The 17,099-nt window shown below is 37.1% G+C and overlaps 1 protein-coding gene across 2 annotated transcripts in view; it reads right to left on the reverse strand.

The window, feature by feature from the left end:
- The window catches only part of PTPRN2 (protein tyrosine phosphatase receptor type N2), a 683,390-nt gene that overhangs the window by 35,998 nt on the left and 630,293 nt on the right, over positions 1–17,099 (reverse strand). For both annotated transcript variants that reach the window (XM_074831707.1, XM_074831706.1), the window contains one exon: positions 11,047–11,124. In XM_074831707.1, the coding sequence (XP_074687808.1) occupies positions 11,047–11,124 (78 nt within the window). The remainder of the gene's footprint in view (positions 1–11,046; positions 11,125–17,099) is intronic.

A 17,099-nucleotide genomic window follows, 5' to 3' on the forward strand; every position in this document is an offset into this window, starting at 1 on the left:
CAGATGGAGAAATCGTCCCTCCAAAAGCATATTTATAAAAGATCTGTTACAAACGTGCATGACTTTATTTTCTTCCTTCTCCCTTTTTCTTTCTTTCCTTTAATTTTTCCTTCTTTCCTTTCTTTCTTCCTTTTTCCCTCTCCTTTTTCTTTCCTTTTTCTCTTCATTTTCTTCTCTTTTCCTTTTTCTTTCCTTTTTCTCTTCCTTTTATTTTTCTCTTCCTTATTTTTTTAATTCTTTCTCCCCCCCCCCCCGCTTCTTTCCCCCCTTTACTTTCCTGGGGGTTTTTTTTGGAGGTAGGAGGGAAGTCCAACTCCTGCCGCAGACTGTACACTCACAGAGCACAGGTACAGCAGGAACAGCGGAAAACTGTGTATCTTCACTACCAGAACGATCACTTAATAATTCAGACTAGCTACAGGGTAGGATACAGGAATCCAATGCATCCTCAACTAAAGGATTTGTAGATGTCTCCCACAAACAGCAGAACAAGCAATGATGTTCTGGTCTGGCGTATCTCTGTTCCAAACACAGCCCATGGCTGAATAAAAAGGCTCCTATGAATTAATACCAAGCAGCATAATCACTAAAAACTGTTATTATTATGCTGTACATTGATGTTATATTTGCATACAACTTTCATTGTCTTTTTGCTAGCATATAAAATTACTGAATGAAGAGTAAACTGCTCTTTTTGTGAAGGGTTATGTTTATTTCACAGAAATATTTATAAGCAACTGTATTGACATGTAAATTCTGTAAACAAAAAAGGCCTTTGTCTAAACTGTGCAAAGATGAGATGATACATTCAATTCAAGGATTATTTTTTTTTAATTACATATCAAATAAAAAGGTTTCCCATTCATGGATAATGATGTTGTCTTCTCTTTTAAGAATAGCTTGCCTATAGAGAAACAAATAAGATTTTTCTTCCTTTTTTTTCATTTTGCAACATAATTAAAACAACTTTTAAAACCAGCTTAGAATTATTTAGAGAAATGAATCTAGGGTTTGCACAGAATAGGCTTATTTATAATTTTGAACAGAAGTGGGGAAAAAATTACTATTGAATGGGACAAATAAAAATAATCTTTTTTTTCTCCCTTTAAAATATTTTTTAACTAAAAACATCTGTAATCCACTCATCCTCCTGTCAAAAACTCACAGTGCCACAAAACCAGCAAAAATACTTTAAGCTAATAGATGATTTATTTTATAGACAAATGTAGATTTGTCATTTCTATCTTTTTTGTATTGCATTTGTTTCAGGCCACAGCTGGGCACCTTCTTTGTATGTAAGGAACATGATACAGATTTCATTCATTCTAACGAAGTTTCATGTTTTTCAGTCAGCAGTCAGACTAAGATAAGAATTCAAAACATGTATCTTACTTTAAAACTAGCCTCACTAAATCAGTACTTTCATCACATAACAATTTAATGTGCCTCTAGAAGGTATAGAAGCTCATTGAAGCCATTACGAAAATGAGGAGAAACACAGTTTTTATGAGTGTAATAAAAATACAATGATCTAGACCATAAACTAATCATCTAGCACTCTGCTTGTGCCACCCAAGTGTAACATTATAAAAGCCCACTCGTTTAGAGAGGAATCCTTACAGTTTGGCAACCCTGTTCATTGGTTCAAAGATACAGCATTTCATTAGAGAGAGGCTGTCTGCATCTCTGAAGATTTCATTAAGCATAAATCCAAATGAAAGTTAATTTAAACAAACAATTTCAAAGTTACTCTGGGGTATAATATTTCTTTTAGGTCATTGTGTGAAAATGTAGAAGTCAAATCTACTAAATCAAGAAGGCAATACAATCTAGTGCTGTCATCCCTGTTACAAGAAATTGTCACTGCATCTCCTGTGCTTACCATTGAGACGGGATTTTCACCAAGACTCACAGCCTGTGACTGGAGGACTACAGCATTTTCTCTGTTTCCTTGATAACTTAAGTATTACACCATCAGGTTGTTATCTGGATTTCTTCCAAATAACACAGAAGCAGGAAGATTCAAAGGCAGTTCACAAAGTTTTATACTGTTACCTGTTCACCACCCCATCTTCAATTTGGTGATGGGTTTTTCAGAAGCCACATCTCCCAACACCTAACACTCTGCTGTGCTCAGAGTGTCCAGACATGGCCACAAGCTAGAAAGCGGCCCCAAGGAGTGTGTCTTTGTAATTAATGAAGGAACAGGTAGCATGGACCTGGTCTGCATAATCCCAGTACAGCCTTCGGAGAAGTGCCTCTGGTTACCAAAGAGATATTTCAGGCTGGCTTCAAGAATAAAGTACAAGGTTCAGTTGCAAATCCATAGTAATTCACATAATTCTGAACTTTATATGCTTGCACAATAGAAAGTAAGTCAATGTATGTGATATAAGAACAAAGAGAATATCAGGTCCTCAGGGCAGAGATTTTTCTTTATAGGCAGAGCCCAGCAAAATTAAGCCTTAAGACTCTAAGTGTCTATAAAACCTAAATATATTCTATATATTATATACATACATATATTTATAATATGTAAAACTAAACTTATTTAAATAACTTAGCACAGGCAGTTTCATGTTTTTAATTTACAGTAATACTTTCAGAAGGAGAAGAAATGTTGAATGGAGTCTTCTGAATGAAAGTGATAAAGTCTGAGTTACATATAGGAGTTCACTACAGAATTTGCAATGCATCCTTTGCTGAAAAGCGAAGACAGCATATAATTTTGCGTGACATGTCTACCTTCAGCCTATATGCCTAGAGAGTAACATGTTAATGATCTTTAATGAGGTTCTGTTGTATGCATCATTCTCAAAACGTTTCTTAGACAAGAATAATACCATCCCGTTCTATTTATTGCAAATTAAAGGCCGAATCCTACAACCCAAAGATGAGCAGTGCGTTCGATATCCGCAGGATTCCCTGTTGATGAAATCCACCACGTGTAGAGACCTCATGCTGTGGTTACCCAGCATGTCAGTCCCATACAAAGGACTTCCACACTGGGATAAATTATATTTAGTATGAACTGCAAAGGAGCACAGAATCGGTTTTTCAAGTAAGGAGAAAAATAAAGTCACAAATAGGAGAATCAGTGTTATACCACTGCCACAAATCTGATAAAACACCACTTTTTGACAGCTTATATTTTAAAACGTCCTTGTTTACTAGCTTGTAAATAAAATGGTTACTATGAATCCCCTTATTTTTTTCAGACACTTCATCATTTTGAAGCTTCTTTTTATAATGAATGATCCTCCCCAAGCCCCTTTTTCAGTCATTTTCTTACTTATTTTAGTGATGGGGAAATGACAAGATATGTACTCCTACCAGACACTCTTCTTTTGATGGGGCTGGTGGAGAAGTTTCTAAAATGTGATGATTTAAAAGTAGAAAATAGATGGGATAATCAGTTAAATCCAGCCTGTTCACTAAAAATAACAGGCTAATCACACCAGCTGCTTTCTGGGAGAGATCTCCAGTAAACTAAAGAATTCACCTTTTCAGTCTTTTAGGCTTCCCAAATATTGATAAATGCAACTATTTGGAAAAACAGACAAACAAGCAAACAGAACCCAAATAATTTCTAATATAATCAAAACTCAACATGAATAAACACAGCTCCTAAAACAGTAACAAAGCAAGGTACTAACTCTTGCTGTATCAGACAATATCCATCCCACTACATATCTTGAAAATAATTAACTCAACTGTGAATTCTTTCAAGTTCTCCATGGGAAATCGGAAACATTGTATTGAATGGAGACAGTCAGAAAATGGTATTTTCTGGAATATTTTAAAACCAAATCCCAATTTTTTAATGGGTTAAAAAAAAAAGGTGGGAGCTTTTAACTGAAAATAAAAATAACTGGGGGGAATTTAGCTTTTTGTTATCAACCAGAACTTCACAACATATGCCAGTCAAAAAGCAACCTCTTTTGTGAAACCTTGTGGTTGAAAATGACTTATCATTTTGACATGAAAAGGGTCAAATCTGGCACTCAGAGTTGTCATTTGCAACGTCATAGCTGTGCCAGGCAGCTAACCAAATCTGTAGGTTGAAAAAACAATGATCAACAATCTATGTTTAATTAAAAAAAATATCTGACTCTTGCACTTGAAAAGACAGCTTCAGAGAGGACCATATATAAATACCGTGGTTGTCAGACTGGATCCATGTGTTATGTCCTGTTGTTGCAGCAACACTTGTTTGGAGGTCAATGGGAAATGCAAACTGAAGATGACTGTATGTGTTGCAATAACTTTGCTTTCTCAGAGAGACATAAACTGCTCTTATTCTCAGTAGACTCCTAACTCAAGCCAAATTATTAAATAATTTAAACATGAGCGCTACTTAGTATTGCAGTGTTGACAAAACCACGTTAAGGAGGGACAGTCCACCAAAATCACCAGTAACTAGCTTTTCACTTCAGTATTGGAAAGGTGGAACCTAAGCAATAAAGGGACAGACATTTTAAAGGGACCACTTCTAAGTACCTTCTCCAACCAGAGCCATAATTAGAAGTGAGCATGGTAAACACACACTCCTTTACTGAATGCCTATGGAATTCCTAATGCTATATTTATTTCACATGGTTTGACAAGTTACTAGAGCTCTAGGGGCTACTGTTCTGTGCCTATCTCTCCCTTGCTGTTTTTCTTTTATTAAATTAAAATATGCATATTTTACACGTTGAATTGCTTTGTGTCACGTTTCATCTGTTCTTCTTTCTGAAGGTGAGAACTGATTATATACGCAGGAAGTCCCATTCCAGACAAGGAAAATAAAACTTGGGAATCAAGACTGACTGAAAGCACTGTGTTCTGCACAGAAGAACAAAATGCAGAAAAATAATTTAATCTGTAAATTAATTTCAGCACTCACAAAACATGCTGAACTGGGAGCACAGAAAACAGCAATTAGAGCAGGGGAGGGTTTGGTACAGTTGTTCTTACTCAGCCCATGGGCTTGGAACACCGATTTTGCAGGGAGACTCATTCAGCTACAGAGACATAGTCTTTTGCCCACTGGGATTTGCCCTTGGAGATCAGTGATGACTAATCCTTTTTACACAGGAAACAATCAACTGACAGTATTTTGTATGTCTTTTGTTGAATTCAAAAACTGGAAGAGAAAAGCAAATGCTGCCAAAAAGACATGCAAAGATTTATCATGTTCTGAAGACCGCAACCCAGGAATTGGGTTCTTAACATGCTGGTGTGATCTGGGAGGAAAACAATAGTCAAGTTTTTGAACTGAGTGTGATAATATACTGCTGAATATGGATAGAGAAAAATAATTCTAAGAATAGTTTTAGATTAAGAAATGCAGGATTGACAGCAATGAAAAGCAAATGGCAACCGAACTCCCTGGCTCAGATTAGGGCTCTGGTCTTTACTCTTGGGACTTTTTCTGCACTTTACTTTTAATAGTCTTGCAATAAAAATAGAAAATAATCAAAGGAGCAGAGATGAAGTCTCCCCACTTCCCATAATCACAACAGTGTAAACCTCCACTCCAGTGAGCTTTCTTTTTGTTTGTTGGCAATAGATGCCCAGCTTCTGATCCCTTCCTCTGTTTCACTTAATATGGTAAAATAAAAAAACATGAAAATGCACTTCCCTCCAACAAGGGTGAGGGAAAGAAGGGCAAATGTGGGTAGATTTATGAAAGCAAGGCATAATGTGGGGTATCTTCCAGAGGGAAAAATTATGGCCTCCTACAGAAATCTCTATTCGGATACAACAAACCTTAGCAGACATGCAATTTATAAAAATCCATCCTTTTCAGTGCAAGGACAGTTGGTTCTAAATATCCTAACTCCTAGGGACAGTTTTTTGCATATTATTATCCCTTGCTTCTTAGAATACTTTGCAAGTTAAGACATGTACTTCATGTCAAATACTTCATGGAATTATAACCCAGCACATACGGAAAATAATAAAATTTTATGCCTCCAGAATTATTCACAACATGGAACTCCTGCTGCGAAAACTTGTTATAGATCAGAAATGTTCTGCATCCTCTTTCTTTTGAATTATGTTCAAAGAGATGTTGAATTTTAATAGCGTTATGTGAAAGACCTGAGTGAAATCTCACTGAAGCTGCTGGACAAAATCATCACCTTTCATTCAAGATAAATGTAAGAAACAAGCAAACTCTTTTATGGAGCCTGATAACTGAAATTACAGAAGTTATCATCAAAACCAAGAGAAACGTGAAGCATATGGACCCATGAGTTTCTCTAGAAACTGATATGCTTAATGCAGAGAGGCATTAATCAAGGCAAGATGATTAATCCAGATAAGCAGCAAAAACGTGTAAAAGGAATAAAGAAACCACCAGCACAGCTCGACAAACTAGCATTGTGATCCTGGCAGAAGAAAAGCCGAAAGAGAGGTTGGGGGTAAAAGACTGGGTGAATGAGGTTTCGAAAAAGGAAGTTATTGCCTGTTATTTGATTCTGCCTTTGTTCAAGGAAATAAAACTCTGTACCTTCTTTCTAAATAAAATGGAACTGTATCAAAGCAAAACCTTATCCTAAGGATGAATTCTCTTTCCAGCTGAGAAGAAAACAACTCACAGACCTGGCAAATTGTTTAACCACTCAGGTAAAAATGGATTAATACATGTGAGGAGAGGCATCCAGTTTTCAAGAAAGGGAATCGTGAGGTGGAATTCCCACTGAACCAAAATAGAATCAATGAAGGAGGTATCTCTCAGAAATAGTAATTGGTAAAAAGAGATGAAAACAAGACCAGATGAAATTAAAAGAAGACTTAAATCAGCTGGAGGCTTTTCAAAATTAATTAAAGTAGTAGCTGGAAAATTTCCAGAGCGGTCTAAGAGATGACATGCAGGCAGAGATGAAATCTCTGCTTGAGCTGCAAACACAGAGTATCCAGACAGATTAGGAAGCCCTGTGGCAAAACAGATCAATGAGATGACTGACAACAGAACTTCTGCAGGCTAGAAAGTTTTCAAAGAAATAGGTAAGCCAGGAAAGTTAGAACTAACTTGGCATTTGTTGACTTAGAGGAGCTATGCCAAGTATATAAGGAGCTGGAGAAGTAAACCAGAGGGACACAGACAACTGTGCAAGTTTGATGCCTGGAAGTGGTCTTACACCATTAAGAAAATCCACAGTAAGACTCTTGTCTTTTTTATCATTATTATTTTCACAACATACAGAAATTTGAACACCATTTGAAAATGACCAATATACAGGAGTTTGGACTATCTCCAGCTCAAAGATTGCATCTTTGAAAGAAAAACTTCCATCAAGCTGATCTCTCTCAGGTCAACATGAAAACCCAAATGAATAGAAAGGTGTACAGAAAATGCTGAATCTAGTGGCTCAAGTTAGATCGTACTGACGAACAATACCTGCTCTTCTTCCTCACCTTACCAAAAAGGACGTAATCTTCCAAGAAGTGGTCACTAGTGAGATGATTGAAACTGGTCCCCCTCCAGTCCCATAGTGGTACCAGGCATGGATCTGCTAAACAAGACGAGACTGGACAAAGCATCATCAATATTTTCTGAAAAAGCTTTGCCCAGTTTGGGAAAGATGACACACTGAGCTGACCATGATCCCTGTTCAGATCTGGGCAACTCGGAAACAGTAAATGGGAATTTGATTGCTAAGTGTCTAATAGCACTTGCACAAAAATACTGGGCGGTGGATCAACATAACAGGTTTTAGAGGGGTGTGCCAATAAAACTAGGAAAAAAGATTATCCAAAACTACATTGCCTGTTTGGTCTTAAATAGAGATAATGGATGTGACCACATGATTATGCAGATGACAAACATGAAGAGCAGCAGACACTGCAGAGCAGTGTTAGAGCTCAGGAACTGAGCTCCTTTCGGAAGAAGCTTCCTCCAGATGCATGTGTAGCCCTCTCTTTCGCCAATAGGCATTTGGTCCGTTGGACCACTGAACAGTTGGTCTAAAGTAAAACCTACAAAGTAAGTACTGTGACATTCTACAAATCCATTCCTAGTGGGCCACACTGCTTACTAATGTAGACATAGTCACTGGTGGGTGGAAGAATCTAATGCAAGTTTAAGGGAAACTAAGTTTAGAAACTCTCTCTGGAATTTGAGCATGAAATCTAGACAATCAGAACAAATCAGCAGCAGTTTGGATTTCATTATAGGTATCAGCTGTGTTGTAAATGCCAAGAAAGTTGTCTTACACTTTCAAGTAAAACAAATGCTTTGTAGACGATTTTTTTCTAGAAATCAGCTTGAAATGCCTACAGAAGTGGTTATAGTAGCTTCTTGCTGGGGCAGCCTTTCAGCCAAGATAAAATGGAGTGACTGATGCCCACCATTCAGCTAGGCTCTTGGGAATATTAGCAGCTAAGTCTCTGCAAAAATAGGAAGAAATACATCTATTAAATATTGCCATAGAAGGTGATGCCAAGCTCCAAGAGTTTCTGTTGGACTTGCTAAAGCATGACATTGTGCATTTAGACAAGAAACAGCAGAATAGTCCCAGGTCTCTCTGGAGTCAGTCACTCTTCTCACTATCAGTCAGAAAACTGCTTCACTGAGTACACAGAAGGGGAAAAAAGCAACACAGTTCAGCAACAGCTGGTATTAAGTGGAGGAGGGAGAGGGAGGAGAATCACTGAGAAGATGTACCAGGAATGAATAACTGAATCTTTAAACAATCCCTGGTGGCAGCACCATGGTCTGTATAAACTACAGAAAACTGTATTCAAGTAAACATCAAAGGATTCTGCCCTGACTGGAGTTAATACTCTATTTTCCATAGCAAGTTCAGGATTCCCTGCTTTAACTTAAAATAGGTACTATTAGTTGAAAAATGGATGTAAACTTTGCTTCTGCATCTGGACATAAACCTCAACAACTTCAAGCCATGGCTTTTGACTTGTACAAAGGACTTACTACATTTCAGCAGTTATGGATGCAGTGTTCTCTAAGGAGTTAATCTCTCCTGGCTTGTTTATTATGCCTCATTGATACCCTCGGCCATATAAAAAGCTTGGGACAGGAACCAGCACATCGATATGTGATCTGTAGGAAGTTTAAGAACAGTGGGTGATGGACCAATCTGACACAGGTAGGTTGTTATGTTCAAGTGAGAGACATCATAAAAATAAATGCAAGAAACAAACTTTTCTATGGAACCTAATAGAAGAAACAATAAAACAGTATCACATCAAAAATGGACACATAGCCACACTCGAGCAGAAGCTGAACCATGGTTGCCAAATGGTTTCTGTGGAGATATTTACAGCAAATCTGGTGGGGAGATGGAGTGAACTTTCACTGATGGATAACTGGGAGGAGAAATCGCTAAAAAGAGCAGAAGGAAAGTGAAGGAAAGTGAGGACTCTCCACTCACAAATAGTACAAAGAAAAAAAGTCAAGAAAGAGACCTTCTGAGTATGAAGTTTGAATGAAGAAGGCTGGATCACAGAACAAAGAAGTAACGTTTCAGTTCTAGTCTCTGTGTCTGTGCAAAGAGGTTGCCTAACTGTGCAAACTGGAATGGGAAAAGAACAAAATATATCCTTCATACAATGTCTGTATGATTAATTCTCATTTCTGTGTCAGCAGCAATGCTTAAACTGTGTTTTTTAAAAATGAAAACACACATTTTTTCAACATGTAAACGTACACTTTGGGTAAAAATGTACAAAATGTAAAAATACAAATACGCAAAAATATACCATTAAAAATATGGGCCTTAGGAATCATAAAATGTCATTACAGAATATCTAACATGGTATTTGATTTTGCATGTTTAACTTAAGAAACACAGTTTCAAGTATCATGCCTGTTACAAGGAATCCACTTGCCAAGGGAAGAGATCAGTCTTCTCAACTATGTCTAATTACCAAATAGTGAAGACAAAAATCACAAGTTACTTGAAAATTTAAGCCAGACCAACAGCTCAGCTGACTTCAAGCAGAAATCATTTGCTCTGCACTTCTAAAAACCAGTCTCAAAATATCTCAGACTAAGCATTTAAATATCCAGGCACCCAAAATCAAACAAGCTTTTTTAAAATGTCCCGATTCCTCATCAGAAACAGTAGGAAATTGTGACATGAAAAGCATCTTCCATAGGGATCAGTTAACATTTTCTAATCATAGACCAAGTGATACAGTTGAAGAGAGATGGTGATTTCAACTGATGCAAGCTCCCAAAATACAATGGCACTTCTGAAATTTTTACATAGATATTCTTTATCTTGAGAACAAATGTTTCTAAATTCATAATGCAGAACAAAAAATAAAAACATATGTTCATGTTGATAATAAGCCCCAGTTGGCCTCTTCCCCAAACAGCTTCAGTAAGCTCTCAGGTGCACTTTTACACTTATAAAGGAACATCTAACACAGCATATCCATCACACAATTGCACACACCTAGCCTGGCAGCGTGTGTATCTCCAAATCTGAGAGCTGCACGAGCACATAAAAAAACCTGCATGCAAAGTAAGCTCACATTTGTGCACCAGGAACTACTGCCTTTACCCCCGTCCTGCAAAAAATTATGCACCTACTTAACTTTATGCAGCAGCGTCTTTAACTCAGCCTTTTACTCAGCTACCTGTGGTAGGGAAAATACATAGCAATTCAAGCATTTTGGGGAACTGGGACATGTGAGAAGTAGGTTTCAATGGAAAAATTCATGGCACATAGTGCTAGGTCCTTTTTGATCTGGAGAGTGACAGTGAATTCTGTCTACGCTCTTAAGAAGGTCAGGCCCTCTGAAAATCATCTAGTCCTTGGCAGTAGTTTAATTATAGAGATCTAGCAGTAAAATATGAATACTTTGGCCTGAGGTTTTCAATATAATTTCCAGATCAACAGAGCTTGTCATATACATAAATGGCTTGAATATTCATGTGCTAGATTTTAAAAAGACATTTGAATGTAGGTTTTTCCACCTATTGTGACTCAAGCACAACATATTTTTATACACCTTACATTTCTACAAGCACAGGAAAACGTTTGACTTGTGACATAAATTCAGTTTTCAAAGAGAGATTTAACTTACCTGCCAGAAGTCAGCAACAGTAGCAGGGAGAGGGCCCTGGGTGGCAATATACGCAGGGTTTCGGGGGTCATGGTCCATCTGGAATAAGGAAAGAGAACACAGATTGGATTTATTTAAAAGAAAATCCCTTGCTGTCTTAGAGACAGAAAGTATGTGAGGGCAGAAACAAGGGGCTTCCTAAAGGACTGTCGTGTCCCTCCATTCTTTATTGGCAAGCAAAGAATTTTATTTCTATTTATAAGCTCAGAGAACTTTTTCCACAAAAGACTGATACTACCAGATGAATATCAGGACACATGATGAGCAATGTCTTAAGCCCTCAATATGCAACGTAAGATCATTTATGGTGGTTGACAAAGGCATTTATTTGAGATCAGTACTCATGGTTTCATAGCAACCTAGGAGCCATTTGAAACATTTTTCTACACTGAGTGTTAAGAATGCTCCACACATCTAAATATGTTCTCCATTTCCACCGTGCCAGTCAAGGGCACATGTAACTAAAAAACAGCAAAATTGGGGAACAAATTCAGTTTCTGGCTTTTTCTGGTTAGCTGATTTATCTAAATGCATGGATTTGGCCTCAATAGAGGAAGTTCTGCTTAAAGACCTTAATTATTACATTTAATTCAAGGAGCAGAAAATTCACTGAGCAGAAAAAATAAAGAATCTAAGAAACAAAGCCATCAAGAGTAAATAGGATTAGTGTGTTACAATGAATGTTTTTGAACTGATGGGTGGTTTTCTTGGTTCTAAATCTTAGGACCCATTCTGCTGAAAAAGAAGATCTGCTGATAGGATTAAAAAACTAACAAACTCATTCTAACCCTGAACTGGGCAAGACAAAACTTTGAACCTAAAGAAAAGAGACCTAGTTCAGCTCTCAGATGTGCGGATGTGACTCAGTGACAGTGAAGTCGGCGAGAGTTAACTTATACCCATGTAGCTGAAGGCAGAATTTGTCTCAATACACGAATCTGTTCTATAAGTAAAGATCTGAATAAGAATGAATGTGAGTCACATTTGCATTAACAGGCGTCTACTGAATTTATTCATAGCCTATCAAAATTTTCAGTGATGGTACATGTCAGCGTAAAAGAAGGCACCTCATAATTATGTGCAACATAAAAGAGGGAAGAACCATAAAAGAACAGATGTAAGTTATTCCAACAGAACAACAATATGATGAATGTTGCAAAAAGGAAGAGAACACTTTTATGTTTCTAATTTTCTGATGTATAATTAAGCTGGACTTAATATTAAAATTCTCCATGACAACACAACACAGGTAAAATGAAGTCACTCAATCTATTTAGAATAAAAGCATACTTCTGATTCACCACCCATAGTTATCCTTGACCAGGATGTCTATTATACTATCATTTTATTCTAAGCTTCATTGAGATGCTTCTCTTATCAGCAGAAAACTCTTACAACAAGCAATTGCTCACAAATTTCAACCTTTCTTTCTTTGCCTTTTGCCAAAAGCACTTCCGATAGCAGGATATTTACTACTATAGGTGTTTTGAGATCAGGGAAAAACTAGCTTTCTTCAGAAAGCGTATTAGCAAAAAAACCTTACGAACCATTTAAAATTGGGCAACTTGTTTGTGTAAGAATTGAGACACTGATCTAAACACAGCTGAAAACAACTGCAAATGTGATTAAGCAAAGTCAGGCTTAGAGGATTTTTTTTTCTCCATTATGGCTGAAATAACTTCTGTTGTTTTGCTTTGAATCCCACAGAAATCTATAAGATTTAATCATGTGCCTAAATGTTTTCCTATGCTGGATCTACAACTCTTAGCTTAGAAAACTGCCCTGCACCAAGGAGGACTTGCTACTCCCAGGGGAAAGTGCTGTAGGCTGCATCCACTTGAAAATGGTGTCACTTGTCTAACAAGAGCCTGACTTGGAAATGTGACCAACAGTGAACACACCAAACTTTAGAAAAATAATAATTTACTTTGAATTTCTTCCTAAACTAAATTCTTTTGTATGTAGACATGCCAGAAAACAAAGGCAGAAGAAATCAATGATGATGCAAATAGCTCTGTCATGGAGGAAGTACTTCTCAACATTCAGCTGATAAATCAGGAATAGGCCAATCTTTGCATTTTAGCATTAATCAACCGCTGTCACAAAGGTGCTGTTGGAATGTGGCAAACATTACAATAAGCACAGAGTAGTGAAGTGTATCAGCAGTTTAACAATAATTCAAAAGACAATTATTACATTTCAAGCACATTGTGTTGCACAGAAAACAATTATGAGCAGAAACTCACTTGGAGCAAATAGAAGATGGCAGAAAGCCCTATCACACTATTAAATGATATTTAACTGAACAAAAATAAGAGCAAAGATTAAACTAATTAAATGAAATTCATGGTTTCATCAATTTTCTGTTATATGTACTGTTTTAAAGGGCACATATTTCAAGAAAAGTGTGAAAAATCACTACTCTGGTCACATTAAATTAAACGTGAGTAGGTGCAAGGGACAGTTCTTGAATGTTTGTGCTATGTTTTTTATTCTGTCAAGGTCACCAAGAACACCAAGGGCATGTTAATCTATCACAGTTAACAAAAGTTTGAATAAAGAAATAAAGTCAGCAATGGGTTTTAAACTAACTAATCAAGGAACAACTAAAAGGCTTTTTTTAAATGTCAGTAGTCATTATCTTCTTTTAGGGATCCTTCAGTTTTCTCACTTCATGAAAATAGAACAGAAAATGTATTCTCCAGAGAAGAATAGAGAACAGCAGGCTCCATACTATCAAGTATTAAAACAAAAATTGACTGTTTGCTACATTTTACCTTCCAAAATCACCCTAATAGTAATTGTTCAAAAAGAACAAGATTTTTCCCTCTATGTCCCCATCAAAGCATAAATTTCACAAGACTTACATCAGAACTGGATCAAACAGCCATTTTTGGAAAGAAAAGCTGCAATTATTACAACTATTCTGCTATGGTGGAATCCTCATTTTCTGCTGCAGTACAACAAAGGCAAGTCTGGTGATAATGTTTCAATCTATTTTTCCATGATTTTGTATTAGGGAAAGAAAGGGACCAAGGATTACTATAACTGACCATGCAATTGACTGTGGTGATTTCCATCACTACCAATATCAAAAGCAAATGGAAACAAAAAGGAGGAGCATTCAGATTTCTTGTTGGAAAAGAAAAACTACAGAAAACTTTAGCTGCATGACTTGTGTTTTTCTACAGGCCTTTGTAATATAAGTTGACTTACAATTTCTTAAAGTAGGAAGATATATAAAGAACACGGTATCACAATTAGTTGTACCTTTGTTAAATTAGTACCAGGCCCCAATTTCACCCTTGCTTTACTAGAGAATAAAAGCTACTCCTTTAGTTTTCCTTGAAGAATTCTACTATCCAGTTGCCTTATCCTAGAATTTTGCAAGGATTCCCTGCAGAACTCTGATTATTTTTCAGTTTTTAGATAGAGATTGTGCTGCTGCATGATTTCATCGATAATGCTGACGAAATCATGCAAAATCAATACGTTATGCAAAATCCTGAAATTTATTGTATTTGGACTTGAGACTGGTAGATATTGATTCTTGTTAAGTAGTCTTCTGAAACTGTAAGTAAAAGTGTCAATAGGCATCAATGACCATTCTGAAATCTCATGTAAATGATACAGTGATTCATTCCTGCCCTTTACCTTCCCTCTCAGCTTGTCAGATCCTTACTGTCCACACAGAAAGATGCTGGGTGAGATACAGTCTCAGTCACACCGTATTTGCCTTGATCTAAATCCTCTGAGTCCAGCTGAAATAGTCCTAAATCAGAATGAGATCCAGTGTTTCCAGACTTAATGTGTTTATAATACCAATAAAATCTACTTTGATGCATGTATTTATTACACAGAGTATATAGACAGTCTCTAAAAGTAAAAAAGTATATTTGTTTTTTTAAAAGAAAGCATATCCAGAAAATACAGATGAAATTTGTAATCGCATTCATCTCAGCATTAAAATTAAAACTAGTCCTCATCTTCATGTTTGAATTAAAAATTAAACCAATTTTTAAATCCTTCCTTTAAAACCCCTAATGGAATGAAAAAAGTAAATCTGGTTGTGAATGCCATTATGAATTTCAGAGTCTATTCTTGGTGATGAAATTTGGATGCTGTGTTTGAGCAAACTGTCATGCTAATGACATTCCTCAGTCTGGTGTCTTCAATAATAAGCAAACTGAGTTTTTAAATGTAGTTGATGGGATTTTTTCTCTCTCAGACACCCTATGAGGAAAAACAGAATTCCCATTTACTTTCATGACCTCTGATTTAAAAGCAAAGATTGCACATTATTTACTACTGGATGATTTTCCCGAAATTTAATGAGGACTAAGTACAAATATGACAGATGTAATTATCACAGTTTTATTCTGCACAGTCAGGGTCTTCTTGTGCTGTAATTGCAAGCCTTTCATTCAGCTGCCGATAGCAGAGTTATTATCATAGTACTTTATGTTATTTCAGAGAGGGGGGAAACAGATTTCTACCTCGCTTTTACTCTGCAGATTTATCCTAAGGACTCATTTTGCCTGGCCTCACGCTACAGAAAAATTAAAGACCTATGGGAAGAGTTTGGACAAAATCTTTGCTGATTCTCCTCACCCACTCCCAGCTGTGGTGAGGCCATCAATCTAACCGCAGTTTTCACAACATATTGGAGGGAAAGGAGGTCTTGAGGGGGGTAGCATTTTTTAAAAGGAAGAAACGTGGGCAGGTGGCCAGCTCATTGTCTAGCACAGGGATTTTTTTATGGTGTACTGCTGCACTCATTTAGACTTAAGTTAAGGTTGAGTGAGCCGCAGCTGGAGACTGGACCAGTGACCCAGAAGCTGGAGATACCCAGCGACATGTACACGACTGGAAGCCTCCCCTTCTGAAGCTCAAATATAATTACTTTACTTTACACTCTTCCCCTACCAGACAGCTCACACGTGCAGGGAGGAAAAAGCCTCTTCCAGTCAGTCCAGACCACACTGATCCTGTGCCATTAATGCCCATCTTGCAGCTCACTACAATGCTCACTCCTAACCCAAGCGCTGCAAGGCGCAAATGCACCAGGAACATCACTGTATTGGCATGATAATTACTGAGGTTATTTAAGTTGAAAGGCAGCAGTCAGAAGGAAAGAAATGGCAGAATTTTTGCAAGAGCGAATAAAGGCAGATTTACTGGTACTCCACATCCGTGGTACACTTACAAAGATGTTGATTAAATGTGTGTCTGCTAACAGAAAAGATATCAAATAAACAGCAGTAGTAATAGCATGTATGTCCAGCTCAGGCTGAAATAGCTGTACAGCCACAGTAAATATTGCAGAACCAGGTGCCCAATATTCCAGTAGGCTTCTGAGGTGGGGAGAACAGAGACTGAATGCCTCTGGTACTCCTATATTCTACCTCATTATACAAAAACTATACCAGATTAATAAATACGTTTACACTAACCTGAAGATATTTAATTTCTTTTGATATAAAACAGTTTGCAGGGAATCTCTGCAAACTATGGGCTTGCAAAGTAGTGATTTCCTCCTACCAACCTCCCACAGCATCACCTTCAGGAAACACACATTTTATCTATTGCTTTCAAAATAGCAAAATGACTGTTGACTTAGTGAAACAAACTCACAAAACCATCTGGAGCATCTCTTTCCTTGGAATAACAGGTCATCTACAAAATGTGGGCTGTGGCACTCCTTCCCACACAGTAGGGTCCCTATCCTACCATGAAGAAGAGGAACTCAAGAGTTTATCTTGGCAGTTTTTTCATGGCTATGCAAGATATTGGGTGCTCGTCCCAATCCAATGAAACACTTATGCTCCCACTTATCTCTGGGCATAGAAATATTTCTGTAAGAGATATAGAAACAACCATAGAGAATTTTTGCTTTATCAGTGTGACTTGTTTTATTGAACAAAACTCTTAAGTCTGGGAAAGCTACAAAAAGAAAATACCTTCCAACCTTGCCGAAGAAAATACCCTTATTAAGTGCTGGATAGAAAGGCAAG

This window comes from Strix aluco, chromosome 1 (assembly GCF_031877795.1).
Source record: "Strix aluco isolate bStrAlu1 chromosome 1, bStrAlu1.hap1, whole genome shotgun sequence".
NCBI lineage: Eukaryota > Metazoa > Chordata > Aves > Strigiformes > Strigidae > Strix > Strix aluco.